The 18,769-nt window shown below is 62.9% G+C and overlaps 1 protein-coding gene across 1 annotated transcript in view; it reads right to left on the reverse strand.

The window, feature by feature from the left end:
• ITPR3 (inositol 1,4,5-trisphosphate receptor type 3) overlaps positions 661 to 18,769 on the reverse strand; it is a 68,009-nt gene continuing 49,900 nt past the window's right edge. The window contains exons 30-58 of the mRNA XM_018038897.1: positions 18,556 to 18,756; positions 17,304 to 17,555; positions 16,998 to 17,123; positions 16,760 to 16,885; positions 15,397 to 15,517; positions 14,700 to 14,890; positions 14,010 to 14,158; positions 13,768 to 13,876; positions 13,554 to 13,644; positions 13,279 to 13,448; positions 12,049 to 12,223; positions 11,728 to 11,912; positions 11,197 to 11,397; positions 10,941 to 11,051; positions 10,423 to 10,518; positions 10,200 to 10,301; positions 10,036 to 10,122; positions 9,406 to 9,516; positions 9,112 to 9,304; positions 8,468 to 8,593; positions 7,854 to 8,026; positions 6,844 to 7,008; positions 5,998 to 6,190; positions 5,450 to 5,554; positions 5,237 to 5,364; positions 4,385 to 4,550; positions 3,648 to 3,808; positions 2,231 to 2,392; positions 661 to 1,626 (exon numbers count right to left, since the gene is read on the reverse strand). Coding sequence (XP_017894386.1) covers positions 1,558 to 1,626; positions 2,231 to 2,392; positions 3,648 to 3,808; positions 4,385 to 4,550; positions 5,237 to 5,364; positions 5,450 to 5,554; positions 5,998 to 6,190; positions 6,844 to 7,008; positions 7,854 to 8,026; positions 8,468 to 8,593; positions 9,112 to 9,304; positions 9,406 to 9,516; positions 10,036 to 10,122; positions 10,200 to 10,301; positions 10,423 to 10,518; positions 10,941 to 11,051; positions 11,197 to 11,397; positions 11,728 to 11,912; positions 12,049 to 12,223; positions 13,279 to 13,448; positions 13,554 to 13,644; positions 13,768 to 13,876; positions 14,010 to 14,158; positions 14,700 to 14,890; positions 15,397 to 15,517; positions 16,760 to 16,885; positions 16,998 to 17,123; positions 17,304 to 17,555; positions 18,556 to 18,756 — 4,245 coding nt within the window. The 3' untranslated portion in view covers positions 661 to 1,557. The remainder of the gene's footprint in view (positions 1,627 to 2,230; positions 2,393 to 3,647; positions 3,809 to 4,384; positions 4,551 to 5,236; positions 5,365 to 5,449; positions 5,555 to 5,997; positions 6,191 to 6,843; positions 7,009 to 7,853; positions 8,027 to 8,467; positions 8,594 to 9,111; positions 9,305 to 9,405; positions 9,517 to 10,035; positions 10,123 to 10,199; positions 10,302 to 10,422; positions 10,519 to 10,940; positions 11,052 to 11,196; positions 11,398 to 11,727; positions 11,913 to 12,048; positions 12,224 to 13,278; positions 13,449 to 13,553; positions 13,645 to 13,767; positions 13,877 to 14,009; positions 14,159 to 14,699; positions 14,891 to 15,396; positions 15,518 to 16,759; positions 16,886 to 16,997; positions 17,124 to 17,303; positions 17,556 to 18,555; positions 18,757 to 18,769) is intronic.

Raw genomic sequence — 18,769 nt, forward strand, 5'->3', positions numbered from 1 at the left:
AGCATCCGCCCACCCTCCGGTCAGGCTCGGCGTCCCTGGGAGAGGAAGCACGGGTCTGCGTCTGGGCCTGAGAGGGGAAGGGGACAGGGCCTCTGGGCAAGGTGCTTCCTGCGCGGCTACGGGGCCCCCACCTGCCAGCAGGGGTCTGCCTGGCTCTTGGCAAGGTCTCGGGCTCCCTTTTGTTGTAGGCGCTCCTGGGGGAGAGCCAAACATAGTGGCAAGCACCGAAGAAGCCATCCTGTCCCGCCGCCAACAGAAAGCGGCAGCGCTGCATGGCAGAGGGCTGCGGAAAGCCTGCTCGGCCCTCTGCCCCAACCTCATGGAACAGCCACGTCCCAGGTCGGCCCGAGGGGCAGGGCGGTGGCCGGCGGGCCGCCTGGGGCCTTGGCTCTAGTCGGCCCAACGCTGGCAGCAGGTTCTGGGGGCAGCCACACGGCAGGTCCCGGCAGGGACACCGCAGGGTAACTGCGTGACTCCACAGAGCCTTAGTGCTCGCCCATGGACCGCCACGATCCCACCTGAGCTTTCTTGTCAAGAACAGAGCTGAGAGCAGGGGTTAGCAGGGCTGACAGCACCCCTTGTTGGGAAGTGGAAGTGGGTTCTCAACCTCCTCTGTACCTGGACTCCTCACTGTGTTTACAGAAAATAAAACACACAGGATGACGACAGAAACCAGTTAATTGCAATGCATTCTGTCCCGCAATCGCTGAGACAGGACGGCACTCAGCATCTCCCAAGAATGCACGGTGAGGCCAGGCCAGCAGGTGGGGTCAGACTGCCCTCTGCCAGCAGCTCCAGCCCCCAAGGAGCCAGCATCCTTTTCTAATGGACTAGATTTATTCATTTATTTAAGGCAATTAACATATTAGTTCTCGGGCCAAAGGATTTGTAAAACATTACACCAAAAGGAGAAAACAGGCAGTGAAAACCAGCCCCTCCTGACACGCCCCAGCCCAGTCCCCTGGGCGTGGGCCCGTCCCCAGGAGGCCCAGGAGGAGCAAGGCTCCACGCTGCGGTCTCCCGTCCTCCCGGCGCTGTGCCCGCGAGGCTGGCCGGGCCCCGGACACTGAGGTCTACAGGGTCTACAGCAGGTCTGGGGCCCGGGGGAGGGGCGCAGCCCTGGGAAGGGCCGAGCCGGCACCATGAATAAGTTAAATAAAGCCCTAAAATCACTAGCAACAGCGTCACTGTGTCCCGCCAGAGGTGGCAGCGACCAAAATGTAGTGCTTGGAGTACAGAGGAGACCCCACTCCTGGTCACCCACCAGGAGGAACGCGAAGCGATGTCAGCTCCTGCTGTGAGGGACCAAGCAGCGGTGCTGTGAGGACGGACTCCGCCTAAGGCACTACGGCGAGCGAGGCCCAGCGAGTTTCGGAGTCTTCCAGGGGCTCGGTCTGGGCAGGGCTGTCCGCTCTGTAGCTTCCCCTCCAGGCTGGCCTGGGGGGTCTGGCCGAGTGGGTTCCGGCGGTTGGGCGGGCGCCCAGCCTGAAGGGGTGGCCAGTCTCCCCAGCCTCAGCACTCCACTGTCCCTGCGGCCAGCGGGCCTGCCGTGGCAGCTCAGCGGCTCATGCAGTTCTGCACATCCACGAAGCCCAGGCGCTGCCTGCGTTTCCTCTGCTCCGTCATCTGGGTTTAAACAGACGCCAGCGGTCGGATCAGGCCGCCCAGAGCCCACCCTCCCCGCTGGCCCTGGCAGCTGGCCAAGGACCCCCAGGGTGCAGCAGGGCCGTCAGCCCCAAACCCTGGTCCTCAATTAGCGTTTCGCAAACACTGATTTGGTGCAGCTGGGAGAGTGCCCCACCTAAAAGGGGCTGCCTGACCGTATTTAGTCACTGCCAGATGGCACAGAGGACACTGGGCAAGAGCGGGTGTTGAGAAGCGGAAGGAGGCCTAACTTCCCCATCACCCTAACCCGTCAGCGCCTGGGCCAGAGTCTAGCAGCTGCAGGGTGGGGGTGAGGGGGCGCGCGAGGGAGGCCCCACCTGTACGAGGTCGCGCTCAGCCCTGCCTGTCTGCCCTTCAGGAGCATGGGGGTAGGGGCCGCCTCGTCTCCCCTCCATCCAGCTCTCCAAGGGACCCCGTCTTCCACCCCAGACCCAAGAGGAAGACCAGCAGGAAGGGGGCAGAGGAAGCAGAAAGGCCCCACCACCCTCCCCGCCCCCAGGCAGGCGGGCTGGGACCTTGGCCACAGCCAGGGCTGCCAGCGGGGGCCACGCCGTAGGGGGCGCACCTGCTCCTTGAGCTCGCTGAGCTGGGCGGTGAGGTGGGACACCAGCTTCATGGTGGCGCTGAGCTTGTCCTGGAGGATGCGGATCTCGTTCTGCTCCCCCTCCCCCTCGCTGCTCACCAGGGACATGGCCCGCATCCGGGGGAACCAGTCCAGGTTCTTGTTCTGAAAAACATCCCCCGTGGGGTGAACACACTCAGGCCCAGCCCAGGAAGGCCTCTAGAAAAGCAGTCATGTGGGGGAAGCCTGCTGCCACACCCACGGCCAAATTACTCCCCAGGGACGTGTCATGGGAAAATCTGAATTGACCCGGGTCCTGCCCGCGGGGCCTGAGTGACCCTGTGCGGGCGGGAAGCACGGAGCGGAGATAGGCGGACTTCCTCCAGCCCATGTCTCCTCCTGCTGTGGCGCTGGGATCACGTTTACTCCTCACACCCTGCGAGGCGGAGGACGGGCCTCTGCACTCAGACCCGTCTCTCCTTCCTTCCTTCCTCCCGCCCCGCCCTGCCAGCGGGCCCCACACCCCAGGAAGGCGCGAGTCAGGCAGATGGCATGTTGAGGGGGCGAGCTCTGCCAGGGGCAGTGGCATCTGACACTCAGGCGAAACCACGCTTCCCAAGACTAAGAGGTGGTGGCGGGGCGGGGGCACCTGTTGCAAGCTGAATTCTCAGACCAACAGACAAGCCTGCACTCAAGACCAGTCCAAACAGAGACTCAAAACACATACAGAACCCCCTTCCGAGTCGTTTTCTTTCCTTTTAGAGGCTGCACAACCCCAGGTGGCACCAGTGGTAAAGAACCCACCTGCCAACGTAGGAGACATTAAGAGACGTGGGTTTGATCCCTGGGTTGGGAAGATCCCCTGGAGGAGAGCATAGCAACCCACTCCAGTATTCTTGCCTGGAGAATCCCATGGACAGAGGAGCCTGGGGGGCTGCAGTCCATGGGGTCACAAAGACTCGGACACGACTGAGCGACGAGCACGCACACTGCTATGCAGCAATCTGAAGGTGGACTCCCTTCACCCTCCAGACCTCTCCTTCTCACTCGCCACTGCACTGGACGGCAGTGATGGCTGATGTCTCCTGAGTCTGACAGTATGAAGCTCATCCAGGCGCCCTCTTGGCCTGCGACCACCCAGGCTTCAGGAAGCGGCCCTCCCTCTCGCCCCCAACAGAAAAGGCCCCTCAGAAAGGGCCACAGAGCAGTCGCCACAAGCAGGGTCGCCTGGCACCAGGCATCCACGGGCCCCAGACACCACCTGCACCCTCTGGAGGCTTATTCCAGAGGCCCCCCCGCTGCAGCACAGCAGGGTTGGGGGGCTCCGGAGGATCCAGCTCCAGCTGCTACCCGCCCCCTGCTGCCTCTGAACAAGGGTCCATAGCCGTCCCCCCGTGCCCCTCGCCCCCCAGGCCCTCACCTTGATCATCTGGGCCACGTAGCTCTCCGGCCCCGTGTAGTCCGTCTTGTTCTTCACGCGGACCAGCACGATGAAGTACAGATAGTTCCACATGTTGTGCTCGAACTTGATGTGCTCCTCGAACGACACGGTCTTGTTGTCAAACTTGTCCCTCTCCAGACCTGGGGAAGCAGGGCGTGGCAGTGAAGGCGGGCTTCCCGCCTCCGAGAGACACCCCATCCGAGAGCCCCGGTGGGCGGGCAGGGCCTCCTGACGCCGCGAGGGCACTGTTCTCGGGCTGCAAGTACTGATGAGGGCAGGTGACAGCCTGCTCTGAGCTACTGAGGTCGCTTCCATTTAAAGCAGCAGCCCCTGCCCTGCCACAGCGCCGTGGGGACCATACAGACGCCAGGAGCCCAGGGCTGGGGGCATGGGAAGGGCTTGGCGAGGGGCCAGTTCCCACAGGGGACCCTGCTCCTTCACCCACAGAGGCCGGGAGAGGATGGGTTGGTGGGGGTAGAAAGGCCAGGCTGGTTTCCTCATCTGAGACCCAGAATGTAAAGGAAGGGTTTCGAGGCCCCTCCCTGCTCCCTCGACGACTCCGCACTTGGGCAGGGCTCTGTTCTCCCCAATTCTGGGATAAGCGAACAGTCACCAAGCTGCCGGCCCGGGGCAGGGCTCCCTGGGGCCACAGGACCGAGGAAGGGCGGACTGAGGCTGCTGACGGCCACGGCCTCCTGGCGGGAGCCCAGCCTCACCGCAGATGAAGCACGTGGTCTTGAGAATCTCTTCCTTCTTCTGCTTCTCGCTGCGCAAGTCGGCAAAGGTGTCAATGATCACCCCAAAGATGAGGTTCAGCACGATGATGATGACGATGAAGAAGAACAGGAGGTCGTAGACCACTCGGGCGGGGAAGAGAGACTCCTGTGGGAGGGAGGCAGGGAGGCTGGGCCCAGCAGCTCCCAGAAGGAGTGAAGGCCCTGAAGACGGTGGAGAGGACCCGCCTCACTAGAGTCAGAATCGCCGCCAGAGCACGTGCGGGGACAGGGACTCAGCGGCTGCGAAGAGGCCCTCAAGGAGGAGTCTGGCGTGGGGGGCCAGGCCTCCGCTGTGCCCACCCCTGACCGCTGGGGAGGGGACGAGTGGCTCTCAACTCCTCTGCTGCCCTCAGGACACATGATCTCACTCATTCTAGGGGACCCCTGGCCAAGGAGCAGCTTCTCACCCTCGTGCCACTGGGGACAGACTCATCCTGGGAACGCGTGGCTGCCTGCACACGCTGCACCAAACCCCGAGGCCTCTTCCCCACCCGGTCGCCCCGGCTGCAGGCCCGCCCACGGTCTGACTCACGGCTTTCCCAGCCTGAGAAAGCCGGGCGTCAAGGCCTTCCCTCAGAGCATCCACTGCAAGCTAGAGGGCTCCCACCGCAAGCTAGAGGGCTGGTCTGGGCTGGTGGGGCCGCGACGCAGCACAGCTACCCCGTAACTGCCCGGGAGCAGGGGGCACACGGCGGGGTGGGGACGTGAAGGGGGGCGACTCGCTCCCCTAAACATGGGGGAGACTGGGCTGCCCTGCTGGCCGGGACCTGGGGGCGGGGCCGGGGCACTCACGTCTTTGGAGGGCTTGCGGAGGATGTCCCCCACGCCACCGCCGTTGCGCAGCCCGTGGTTCATGACGGTGACGATGCACATGAGCAGGGTGTCACAGGCCCGCTCCGTGCTGTCCGGCTCCTCGTCCTCTACAAGTGGAGCACGTGCTCAGCCCCGGCCAGGAGTCTGCATCCACCCCCACTGCACCCCACTCCTGAGACACACTGCCCTCACCTGCCAGGACCTCAGGCACAGAGACTCCTGAGTCACAGTCCACGTTGTCCCCACTGCACGTGTTCACAAACGTGGCAGCTCCGTGTGGCATCCCCAGGGGGTTGGCTGGAGGGGACAGGGTCAAGGTCAGGAGGTCCAAGGACCTGGCCTCATCATGTCCCTAGTTCTGACTCCAGCATCACCTCCTCCAGGAAGCCTGCCCCGATGCTACCAGCTCCCCACTGTCAGGCTACAGTGAAGGGTCTACGTGTACCTGCCCCTGCAGGGTTGCGCTCCAAGGACAGGGGAGAGGCTCTGCACCCCCAGCCCTGGCACACGGGCAGCTCCCACAAGTACCGAGTTTAACCTGAACCACAGGGTCTGCAAACCAGAGTGACTCAAGCCTCTCCCACCCCCCACAGTCTGTCCCAGGGAAGAGGGAGGCAGGCTGGTGTGAGTTAAGACTCCACCCAGAACCCAAGGAGAGAAACAGCGGGGCCTGGCGGGATAAGTGCTCCACTTGCGCAGGCCTCTCATCCCCACCCCCACCCAGGAGAGGCGCCACAGACCTCTGGAGTGGTTGCCGGGCAGCCGGTCCACCTCAAGGATGAAGTCGTCCTTGAGGAAGAGGAAGCCAACGATGGAGAAGAGGTAGACCAGGATGAGGGCCAGCAGGGCGGTCAGCAGGATGGAGCGGCCGTTGCGGGTCACGCTCTTGATGACGTTGAACAGCGTCTCTTCACGGTAGATGAGGTCAAAGAGCTGCGCGGCAGAAAAGACACGGCTGGACCCACAGGCTGCCTGCTTCCCACTGGGTCCCACGTCTCCCCCAAAGAGGTCTGCGCTTAGGCGGGTGGAACCAGGCCCACAGGTCCATCGGGGGCAACATCTCCGAGGAGCCCAGAGTCCTAAAGCCCCAGAAGGAGGGGCCCCAGGGAAAGCATGAGGGCGGAATGAGCACCAAGCGCGGCCGAGGAAGACGGCCAGCTCTGACGGCACGCTCGCTACCTGCAAGGACGCTCTACAGGACTGTCGTGCAGCAGCTCACTTCATCCTCACAGCTATTCTGGAGGACAGGTGCTGTTAATGATCCACGTTACAGAAGGGGAAACTGAGGCACAGGCAGTTAAGAAACCTGCCCAAGGTTACACAGCTAGGAGGGGCCACACTTGGATGCAAACCCCGATGGTCTGGCTCCAGGGTCCAGGCTTGAATCCCCACTGTACAGGGGAGATGGGACCATGAGGAGCCACCAGGTTTTGAAGGCCAGGCTGGGTCCAGTAGATGAGGACACTGGAAATCCTCTCCTCCCAGCCCAGCAGCAAGAGGCTTGGTGCTGGGGAACTGCCAGCAACAGGCAGGAAGCCCCAGCCGCCCGTCCTCCCTGCACAGCCCCATCCCCACCGGGGCCTCACCAGAATGCTGTAGAAGAGCTCGTGGGCGAAGAGGCCCAAGACACTCGTCAGGATGTAGCCCACGTGGTACAGGAACTCCATGTCCATGACCATGGCCTTATAGCCCCGGATGAAGGTGCCACGGTTGCCCACAAAGCTCACCACGAACACGATCTTGTTCGTCAGCTGTGGGCAAGTGCAGGGCATGGGGGTTGGTGGCCTACCTCCCACCCTGAACCCCCCACTCCTGGGCCCAGGCCCAGAGCAGAGGCCAGGTCTTCAGGAGAGTGCATGTGAGCTGGTCTTGCTCAGCATGGGAGACATGGCATTAATAAAAATGCTCCCTGAAATGCTTTTGGAACTAGAATAGAAGAAGGCCCCTGGGGGACCCCAGCTTCAGGAAGAAGTGAAAAGTGAGTGTTAGTCACTCAGTCGTGTCCAACTCTTTGCGACCCCATGGACTTAGACCACCACCAGCTCCGCTGTCCGTGGGATTCTCCAGGCAAGAATATTGGAGTGGGTTGCCATTCCCTTCTCCAGGGGAGTTTCCTGACCCAGAGATCGAACCCAGGTCTCCTGCAGATTCATCGTTTGAGCCACCAGAAAGAAAGTAAGATGCAAGAAAAGAACAGGTCAGAGAAGAACACCCTTGGCCTTTATGATAATTAAGTTACAAAAAGGTACCCCCCACTTGCTCGAGGCACTTTATTTCTGTCAGGAAACTGTCATAACACATAAATCTTTGATGTCCTCAACGTGCCTTCAGGCAGTTCACAACTCTGGGTACCCAGCAGCCCTGAAGCTGGTGCCCCAAAGTGGCTCCTGGCTGGCTGGCTCTGACTGTCTGCTGCCCTCAGTTGTCCAGGAGGATGGAGAAGACAGAGTGGTCCCAACCTCGGGTCTGTAATGATCCCAGCGCAGGGCCCGAGGGATGGGGCAGAGCAGTGGCCAGTGGGAGGCAGCAGGCCCGCTTCAGGTCCGACTACGTGATGAACCCTGAGGGGTGGGGGCTGGGGTCCTCTGGCACTCACGTTGAGGGCACCCAGGATGTTGAGCGTGGGCCCAATGCCCAGGTAGTAGATGGAGCGCAAGATGAGCGCCACGATGAGGGGGCGGATGCTGTAGCGCTTGGTGAACAGGGCCGCGATGGAGAAGCAGATGAGGATCCAGAAGAGCAGCGAGATGAGCGGGGAGCCCAGCACGCCTGGGGGCCCGGGAGCAGAGACAGGGCGGCTCACTCACACCCACCCACCCCACAGACCCCAGGAAGCCTCCCCCTTCGCGGGAGCCTTCCCTGTAAGTTGGCCACCCGGCTGCAGGGCTCCGCCCATCACCCCTGCCTCTTGAGGAGGTGGTGCTACCGCCTCCAGCTGCTGCTACCAAACTGCTCTCTGCCTTACATGTGTGTGTGTGCACGCTGACTCCAGAGCGCACGGGCCCTATCTGCCCTGGTGATAAGGTGCAGAACCCAGAGGGCAGAGGGCACTGCCCTGGTGATAAGGTGCAGAACCCAGAGGGCAGAGGGCACTGCTCCCCATGCTGCACCCAGTCCCCTCGGGGCCTGGCTGGCCCCAAGGCCCTGCTCACATCAGAGGAGGGGGCATGGAAGGCTCAGGGCCCTCCGCCTGCCCTGAGGTGTCCTCACCTGTGGACGCGCCCTCCACATAGGGGTAGAAAAAGGCAATGATGATGTTGATAAAAACTGCCAGGTTGAAGGAGATGCTGCCCCAGAGAGTCATGCGGCGGGAGAACCAGTAGATGAGTGGCATGCCTGGGAGAGGCGGGGGCAGGCAAGGGGGGTCCTTGGTTAATATCATCTGCCCACCCCACGCGGGGCCCACCAGCCTCAGGCCACAATTCAGGAGCAAAACATGATTTGGGTCCCTCCTTGGAGTGGTGATGGGGCCCTCACCAGCAGGTGAGGGAGGCGTCAGGGGCGCGAGGGAGGCGTCAGGGGCGCGAGGGAGGCGCGAGGGAGGCGTCAGGGGCACGAGGGGGGCATCAGGGGCGCGAGGGGGGGCGAGGGAGGCGTCAGGGGCGCGAGGGAGGCGTCAGGGGCGCGAGGGAGGCGCGAGGCAGGCGTCAGGGGCATCAGGGAGGCGTCAGGGGCGCGAGGGGGGCGGGACGGGGGCGCGAGAGGGGCGCGAGAGGGGCGCAAGGGGGGCGCGAGGGGGGCGCGAGGGGGGCGCGAGGGGGGCGCAAGGGGGCGCGAGGGGGCGCCAGGGGCGTCAGCGAGCAGCTCCAGCCGGTTCATCGTGCCCACCCGCCCCCCCCGCCCGCGGTCCTCACTGCGGAGCTTGCGCTGCCACTCCATCTCGTTGTGCAGGAAGGAGGACTGGTCGAAGAAGTCGCTCACTTTGCTGCCCTGCTCATCCTGCTCGGTGGTGGTGAAGAGCCGGTGCTTGGTCTCCTCCGTCAGGAACTGGCAGATGCCGGGCACGGGGAACACGATCTGCTCCATGCTGCGGTCCTGCCGCACGATCTGGACAGACACGGTGCCTGGTCTGACCCGAGCCTCGGCCCCGCCCCGCTGAGGCCCCTCCCCCACTGATGGCCCCGCCCCATCACGCTCCCGGGCCCCACCTCTATCTGGGAGGTGTGGTTCTCATAGTAGGCCAGCGGGTCCTCCTCCTGCTCCTGCACCGGGGCTGAGGACTTGAGCATCTGCGACAGCTGCTTGTTGTTGAGGCTGAGCTGGGGTAGGGGTGCCCGGGTCAGGCCTGGCAGACCCCGCCTCCGGGACTGAGCCCTGCCCTGAGCTACACCGCAGTGAGTGACACCCAGCTAGACCTGACCCAGCCCCAAAGGGGAGACAGTCCTGCGGGGCAGTCAGGGCCCTTCACAACCCTGCCTAGGTGCATCCTGAGGTCCTCCTCCAGGCTTCCAGACCCGCCCCAGAACCAGGCCGCAGCCTTGTCCCCACTCCGCTGTTCCGGTTACATCGAGATCACCAGGGCTGCTCCCACGGGTTCTCAGCCAGCATCTCCACCCCACCCCACCCCACCCCGCCTTCATCCCAGATTCCAGCCGGGCTCTGAGGTCTCGCTCAGTCCTCAGCCCTGCCCCTAGGTCATAGCCCCGCTCTCAATTTCTAGCCTCACCCCCAGATACTATCCCATCCAATCTGCCGCCTAACCCCGCCCCTAAATATAAGTCCCACCCCAGCTCAGCATTAGCCACGCCCCCACCCACCCCTGTCCTCTGGGCCCCCACCATGGAAGAGATGCCCTCGGCCTCCTCCTCTTGGATGCGCTTCACAGGCTTCAGGAGGTGCTGCAGCTGCTTGTTGTGCCTGGAGAGCTGGGAGGGCAGCAGAGTCATGGGGAGTGGCCGAGGGGTGGGTCCACCTGCCAGGGGTCGTGGGGTGGGGCTGGTACCTGCAGCGCCAGGATGTAGATGTTGTGGCCCACTTCACGAGGGCTCACGTCTGAGTTCTCACGCTCCTCTTCCTGCAGGTAGGCCTTCTTGATGACATCCACCTGGCGGGGCAGAGCCTGCTGAGTGCCCTCTTCTTGGGGCGCAGAGAGGACTGGGCCCTGACTGCCAGCCCAGCACACCCACCTGGGCCACCGCCCCACCTGACTACCAGCCCAGCCTCACCAGCTCCTGGGGCCGTAGGCTGATGAGGATGCGCTCAGCGTTTTCACTGTCGTGCCGGCTCTCCATCAGAGCCAGGAGCAGCTTGGAGGCATTGTCCTGGGGTGGGAGACAGGCCACAGTCTGAGGGCCCCCAACCCCTTCACTGACTGTTCCGTAACAGCCTCTGCCCACAAGTCTCATGGGCTTCTTGTTCCCCACTGACCCCAGGGCTTGCTGAGAAGGGAGCTGTGTATCCAGGCCGCCTTCCCCCACTCTGTGGCAAGCACACCCACGCCCACACAGCAGGCATGGACATGAGGCCCTCGGATAAACCCAGAGCATGCCCGCTTCTAGAGCAAGTGTACAGCCAGCACACTTGTTCACACATGCACCCGTGTGCACAACAAGCATGCACACATCACACCCCTGCACGCCACCCATGCTCACACACGATCCCCACACGGCACAGACACAGCAAGCCAACACACACACCAGCGTGCACACCCACGCACGCTCACAGGGGCCGCCCCGGGCCGCACCTTGAGTTGCAGCACCAGGTCCATTCGGTACTTGCATAGGGGGCTGATGTCATTGAGAATCAGCGCGGTGATGATGTCTATGCCATTGGACTCGTGCGTCACGATGCAGGTCTGGCGGGAGACAGGGGTGGGGATGACACGGGGCCCTGGGCCTCTCAGAACCCGTGGGAGCTCCAGGGGCTTGGGCCTGCCCCCTGCCCAGCCTGCTCCGCCCTCCCCCGGGTCCGCGTAACCACACGCAGCTGCCACGGCTCACCTGGTTCTCGTGGCAGGGCCCCTGACAGTACTCGGTGAGGGTCTCCAGGGTCTGGATGACGAGGCCCACGTTGTCCTCGTTGATGTAGAGCCCCAGCAGCCCCAGGCCGCCTGTGGTGCTGCCGCACATGATGTCCAGGAACTGCAGTGTCTCGCACACCAGGTTGTAGTTTGTCTTATTGTTCTGGCAGCGCAGGAAGTTCTGCAGAGGATGGGGAGGGATGCGCATGGCGCCGCTGCAGCACGGAGGGAGGGCCTGCCCAGGGAGGGAGGGCCTGCCCAGGGACCACAATCACATGGGCAGCAGGGATGGGGCCTCGCCGGCCTCGGAGCCACACATGCCATGGTGCCCAGGCCTGATGCCGGGCGCAGAGTACGTGCAAGTTTTGGGAGGTGGGGCAGGGTACAGGGAGGGGCAGGGCACAGGGAGGGGAGCAGGTCCCCAGGTCCCCTGGGGCGGGGCAGAGTGGGGCAGAGTGGGGCGCAGCGAGGGGGGGGGCTTGGGGAGGGGAGGGGCGGGGCGGGGCCTCACCTGCAGGTCCCGGTTGTGGTTCTCACACAGCAGCTGCAGAAAGCGCAGTATGGGCTGCATGATAAGCACGGACGTGCCCATCTCGTTGCTCTGTACGCGTTCACCCACCTCATGCCCCCGGTGCAGGCTGGGGCCCAACGCATAGCGGGATGAGGAGCTGGGCATCGAGAAGGAGGCCACGCGGCCTGCGGGGTGAGGCCTGGTGAGGCTGGGGCTTCTGGGAGTGCTCAGACCTTCGCCCTCACCCTCCGTTCCCAAGCTCACAACTCAGCCCACCCACCTTGCCTCCCGCCCCAGTCCTCAGTCACCCCTGAGCCTGACCTTTGGAGGTGGGGTCTGCCTGCTCACGGTCCTCACGCGGCTGGCTGCCCAGGTCGCTCATGTTGACGGCCACTGTGGACTTGGTCTCCTGCTGGGCCCGCTTCATGCGGTCGTGCAGCACCTTGAAGAAGCGCTCTGACTTCTTGTCGCTCGTCATCAGGTTGTAGAAGGATTTCTGGGGTGAACGCGGAGATGGAGGGGCAGGGCACCTCAGCACTGGGCCTGGGTGCAGTTCCAGAAGGCTCCCTCCTGTGCTGCAGGGTCAAGGTGGGGGAGACAGACTTCCCGGCACCCTGTGCCTGAGGCCAGGGTGGGGACAGTTGGGACCAGCAGAGGTCGAGGGGGAGGGCTAGCGACTGCCATGTGGGAGGCCTGCACGAGCTTCCTGCCCACTGACACCTGCTCTGGCTCCCCATCAGTTCCCCACACAGCAGCCAGAGGGGTCACTCTGAAGTCCAAGTCACATCCCTTCTCTGCTCAAAACCCTGCAGCCACCCCATCTCCCCAGAGGCAAGCCCAGGCCCAAGGGGGCCAGGAGGCCACGTGATGACCTGCCACCCCTCCCCCACCCCCTCTGGCCACAGGAGCCACTTCCCCTTCACAGCTTCCGCTGCCTGCTCTGCCCCCTGCCCCACTTCTCCGCGTACGCACTTCCAGGTCCTCATTCAAACGTTCCCCTCCCGGGGCCTTCCCGATGACTGCTCCTAAGACTCCCCTGGCCCAGCACCCCCAAAGCCCCTTCCTGCATTATCACCGTCCGCATGCTCTCGGTATTACATGGGGACTGCAGGCAGGGACTGCTGTCCCCACTAGGGTACAAGAACTAAGGGAACACAGGTTCTGGCTCTTTTGTCCTAGAGCCTAGAGCACTGCCAGGCACACAGAAGGCACTCACTCAGCATGAACTTATCAGAATGAATGAACAAATAAGTGAACAGAGGTAAGACCATCAGAGAGGGCTTTTGGAGAAAGCAGGTTTCCAGGCTAAGGAGCATGTGGGAGGGCAGGGAGGAGGCCTGAGCAGAGGCTGCGAGGCAAGAACGGTGGACATAATTGGGGCAGAGATGGTGGGCAACAGGCCCAGGCCAGGATGGAGCAGCACAGGGGTGTAGGATGGAAAAGGGCCACGTGACACAGAGCAGACACAGGAGGCAGAGCCGCCGAGTAGTTGGACTGGCACTGCCCCCTGGGGCTAGATGCCCGCCCACAGGGCCTCAGCGACTGGCACACCTGAATCTCAGTGTTGCCGCCATCCAGCAGGCGGATGGCCAGGCCGATGCTCTCCTGGAAGATCTTCTCGTTCTTGGTGCTGGTGATGAGGTCACACACCAGCTTGGTGGCCCCCTCCTTGTCCAGCCGGCACTGGGTGGCTGCAATCGCCGACCAGTCTTGGTCCAAGCCTGGAGGCAGGAAAGTCACATAGGGAGGAGCGTGGAGGGAGGGGAAGGAAAGGCCTGGGGTGAACTGGCTCCCTAGAGGCCTAGCAGGGGGGACACAGGACTGACCGGTGCCCATGGGGTCCGGGAGGTCCCCCCTCGAGCTGGACTTCCGGTTCTGGAGGTAGTTTTGTAGCAGCATCTTGCGCAGCTGGTTGCCCTGCAGGGAAGGGAGCAAGGCCCATGGCAGCCCGTCTCCCCCTTTACCATCCAGCCAGGTGGGCCTGGCCCTGAGCCCCCCGTGGCCAGGCCCGCCTGGCACCCAGCCCTCCAAGGCACTCACCCGGTCCCCGTACTTGGTCTTCTTCAGCAGCATCTGCTGCAGCGTCCTTAGCACCTTGACGCACAGCTTCTCCTCCGACTCCATAAGGTCCTTGGTGTGCTGGATCAGCCTGGCCGCAGCGGAGGGGGCCGTGCTCGGGGCAGCCCCTTACCACCTGCACGGCCACCGCCCCCAACCCCCCAGGCCTTCCCCACCCTGGGCCGTTGTGCCCCTGCACCCCCGGGCCCTGGATCAGCACTCACTTGGACAGGAAGCCCCCGCTCTCGCAGCGCTGGTAGGCCTCACTGCCCTCTAGGAAGAGCAGCTCGGGCCAGTGCAGGACGTCCACCAGCACGGACAGCTCGGCCTGCACCAGGGGCCTCAGCCGCTCCTCCAGGGCAGTGATGATGTCCTGCGGTGGGCAAGGCGGGGTCACCGCTGGGCGAGCTGCAGGCCACCCAGGCCCAAGAGATGACCAGGATGTGACCACCGTTCCCCAGCACCAAACGGCCCCACAGACTGACCGCCCTCATCTGAGGACTCTGGGCCCGCAGAGCCGCCAGGCACAGAGCGGGACACCTGGCTGCTCGGAGCCCCCAGCACACCCTGGCCTTTCCCCCAGCCCCTCCTCTAGCTCCGTGCAGGCCTGGGCAAGCCCCTCGCCCTCTCTGGGCCTCAGTCTTCTGCCACAGGAGGACAGTGACCCACCACGCCCCATCTGGAAGCCAGTGAGACAATGTAAGGGTGAGAGAGAAACACGAAGGTGCTATCTCGAGCAAGAGGCGTCCCAGCCCCCTTGGTGAGAGCCAGCCCTGGAACGGAGCCCCTGCCCCTGGCGGCCCCCAGGATGGGACAAGCTAGCCAGCTCCCTCTGGGTGGGAATGGACAGTCCAGAAAGGACACCCCGAGCACAGGCCCGTCCAGAAGCAGCCCTGCCACCGCGCCCCGTCCACCTGCAGCTTCTCGATGATGTTCTTGTAGTCCCACTGGTTGGCTGTGGGCATGACTCGGGGGAAGGCCCGCGTGGCCGTCTTGTAATTGGAGGCATTCCGCTGGGCGGCAGCCACACAGCTGGCGCCACTGCTGAGCAGTGAGCTGATGTGGGCATCCAAGTCCATGGGCAGCGAGATGGCCCGGCCCTTGGCTGAGGGGAGAGGGGTCGGGGTGCTGGAGGGCTGACGGGGGCTCAGCCAGAAGGGCCAGGCTCAGGGGGGCAGGGCTGAGGGTGCTGGGGCCCCCACACTGGTCCCCACTTGGACTGAGGTGCCCTCTTCCCTTTTGGGGATAAAAAGAGGGAGTTCTTGCCTCTGTTTCCATCCTGGCTCCACGGGGACCCCTCCCCTCCACTCTACCCACCTCCCTAACAACCTACAGCCTCCTTCCTGCCTGAGACCATTTGTAAGCCCAAAAAACTGTGCTTGAGGATATCCCCCAGCACTCTCCTCTGGGGAACTGACTCAGAGCAGAAAACAGCTTCTCTGGATTGCCAGATGCCAGTTAGACACCAGGGAGGACTTACTGAGCACCACCTAGGAGCAGCTGATGGACGAACGTGGGGATAAGGTATTTACTGGGAGGGCAGGCATCCCCGGGGCGGAGGCAGGGGAGGGGAGGGGTGGTGGGGGCTGCCCAGCGCCCCAGGACACTCACCCACCATGGCGAGGGTCCGGATGCAGGCCTCTACGGAGCCCTTGTGCTGCTGCTGCAGCCACGGACACTCGAGCAGCCGCATGGTGGACTGCAGCAGCTGTACCACGATCGTCTGGTGCGTCTGCAAGAGGCAACGTGCTTGCTGCTACAGCCTGGCCCGCCCTCCTCCCTGGGCAGCCCCGCACCCCGGGCCCAGGCTCACCGAGTCTGGGTGTAGGGAGAGGGACAGGACCACCAATAGCTACCATGGGCCTTTGTGCCAGTTGGAAAAAAGCACCCCCTTTCCTCTCAGCAGTGCACAACCTGCCCAACTGTACATGGCACCCCTGTGAGAACTCCCCATGGTCCAGGCCTTGGGCTTGTAACTATTGCTGACCCTTTTCTTCCTTTAAAAAAGTTTCCAATAAATTAAATGCTGTGGAAAGGGGAACTATTTACATGGTTCTAAACAAAAAAGTTATGAAAAGGAACACTTCGGGAATTCCCTGGTTAGTCCAGTGGTTAGGACTCCTTGCTTTCACTGCTCAAGACCAGGGTTTGATCCCTGATTGGGGAACTAAGATCCCTCAAGTCACATGGCACAGCCGAAATAAATAATAAAATAAAAATTAAAAAGGAATACTTCAGGGAGTCTTGCCCCCACCCGTGAACCTCTCACCCCACTCTCTCATTCTCTGCCCCGTAGCTGATAAGAGACAGGGAAAATTGATACATATCACTAAGTCCCAGAGGGGTCCGAGGGACCAAACCCATGTGTCAAACAAGCCCGTCCTGGCTGGGAGAGTGGGACCCAGCGCTTTCTTGCTACTCTAAGATACACTATCCCTGCTTCACCCTCAGCCCCTCTACCTACAGGCAGCACTCTGATTGGTTTCCTGCATGTCCTTCCGGTGTTTATGAATTAGGTAGCAGGCTCCTTCCTCAAGGGGCTCTGGGGATGTTACCCGGCTCGAGTATGAGGACTGACTGGGGGCCTATGACTCTCAGACATCCAATCCAACACCTGTTCACAGCCTAGAGCTCTTCTGCAGAGGAGCAAGGCCAACTTGGAAGATTCTTCGCATCCGACTCCCCTGCTTCAGCTCTGCCAGCCACTGTGGTAAGCATCACACCTTGTCTTTGGTGGGTAATGGCCACCCCCTTTGGTGTCCCTGGCCACCCCAAGACCCAGGCGAATCTAGGAATTCCTGATCTGTGGCAGTTCCCACTGTAATTCCCGACCCACAGAAACTGTGAGGTAATGCATGTTTGTGGACTGGGGGCAATTTGTGACACAGCATTGACAACTAATGCACGGCAAGGAAACGTGAATATGCACACTCTGGCTCTCCCCGCCCCGAAGCGGCCCGCAGCAGGCGCCCACCTGCAGGGAGGTGCTGTTCTCAGAGAACGGGGAGCTGAAGAAAGCGCTGATGGTGTCCAGCACGACGGTCAGCACGTACTTCTCCAGGGCGGGGTCAGCCAGGCGCCTCTCACGCTTGCTACAAACCTGGAGCAGAAGAGACCAATGCCTGGGGACCTCTCCACTCTCGCCCCATGATGGAGGCAGCCAGGTCCCCCTCCAGGGGCCAGCTCGGGCCCACGCTCCCACGGGCACACACCCGAGCCATGTCCAGGGTGAAGTTCTCAAACAGGGTCCAGATGTGGTTGCTGGTGTAGATCTCCTTCATCTCCACCTCCGTGTCCACGTAGCAGTGGTTCACGAAATTCACGTAGGCCATTTTCACCTGCGCAGGCAGGGCTGGGAGGTCAGGGCGCCAGCGGCACCCGGCCCCGGCCCCAGCCCCAGCCCGGCTCTCCCTTTCGTGCTTCTGCCCAGCCTCCCCGCCTCCCTGCCCCGTCCCGCCCCTCCCCGAGCGGGACCGAGGGGCTGCCCCAGCCCGGCCCCCCGACGCTCGCATCCCCACCTCGGTGATGCAGTCCTCATGTGTCACCACAGACACCACGTCCTCCAGGGGCAGCAGGGACGTGCACTTGATCTCGGTGTAGACGTTCTTGCCCTCGGCGCAGGCGGCCAGCAGGTCCACCAGCGAGATGTGGTACATGAGGGGGCTGTGGTCCTCCACGCCGTCGCGGGCAGCCTTCATCATGTCCAGCAGGTGGGCCAGCGAGGCCTTGTCGTTGTAGAACACGACCACGTCGTCACCTGCGTTGGTCAGCTGTGGGCAGGAAGAAGACACGTCGGGCCCCTCGGTCCAGCAGGCCCGGGGCCCCAGCCCTCACTTGCCGTCCCCAGGGAAAGACCGGGGCTCTGAGCCCGGCCTGCACCCAACACGCAGGAAAACTCTCCCCTGCCTGAGTGTCTGGGGTTTCCTGGCCCTCGGGGCCCTAGGCTGGTATCTCAGACCCTCTGCTATCAGCTGGGACATCGAACCCCAGACCCAGGAAGGACCTCCTTCCTCTAAGGAAAGAAATCCCACTTGGGCTTGTCTCAGAGGCGCCTCCGCCAGGAAGCCTGCTGTAAGCCCGACTCGTGCTGTCCTCCCCTGTGCTTCCACCGCTGTAATTTAAACCCTCCAGGAGCTGCGTCCCTGTCGTATCAGCAATTCTGTTCGTCACAGTTAATATAACGAGAGCAGTCAGGAATGAACCCCGCACGGCATTCCCGGACCCCCCGGCTCACCGATTAAGTTCCTCATCTTCCTCTGGCATTTGCTCCTTTCTCTCCCTGCCCCTCCCCAGGCTGCAAGATGCTCCAGGACAGACAGCATGTCTGTTCCAGATTTAGGCTCAGCCCCTCATTCTTCATTTCTTTACTGAGCACCTACTATGCGCCAGACACTGGGGCCCTGGCAACATGCACGTGGTCGTGTTCTACAACGCCCTGGCAAAGGCTGTGACCCGGCCCCGCTGAGGCTCCTGCCCGCAGAGCTCATACTGGAGTGGTTTCACCCAGGGGTGCACGGCGCCTGGCACGCAGCAGGTGCTCCGTGACTTGTAAATCAACAACGAGGACTGACAAGTGAAGGATGGGCGCCTGGGCTCTCTCAGGCCTCTGACCTGAATTCCACCAGGCACCTGAGCTCCCGCAGGCCCAGCTCTGTTAGGCCGTAGCCCGAGTTCTGCTCCCCCAGCCTCAGCGTCTCAGTCCTGTCCCCGTGTGCCCCCGGCACCCCCCTGCGACCCACCCGCCGCTGGAGCACCGCCGCACACCCTCACCTCGGTCATGACCATGTCCTGGCACTTCTTGACGTACTTGCCCTCGGCCTTGATGACGGTGTGCAGGAAGTCCAGGTACTGCACGTGGCGCCCGTGCGTGGCCAGCAGGTGCACGAAGTGCTGCAGCACAGGCTCCCCGACCTCGGAGCAGAGCTGGTAGTTGTTCAGGAAGATGTGCTGCAGAGTCTCCGCCTCCAGCAGCTGCGGGCGGGCG

The sequence above is a fragment of the Capra hircus genome, chromosome 23 (assembly GCF_001704415.2).
Source record: "Capra hircus breed San Clemente chromosome 23, ASM170441v1, whole genome shotgun sequence".
NCBI lineage: Eukaryota > Metazoa > Chordata > Mammalia > Artiodactyla > Bovidae > Capra > Capra hircus.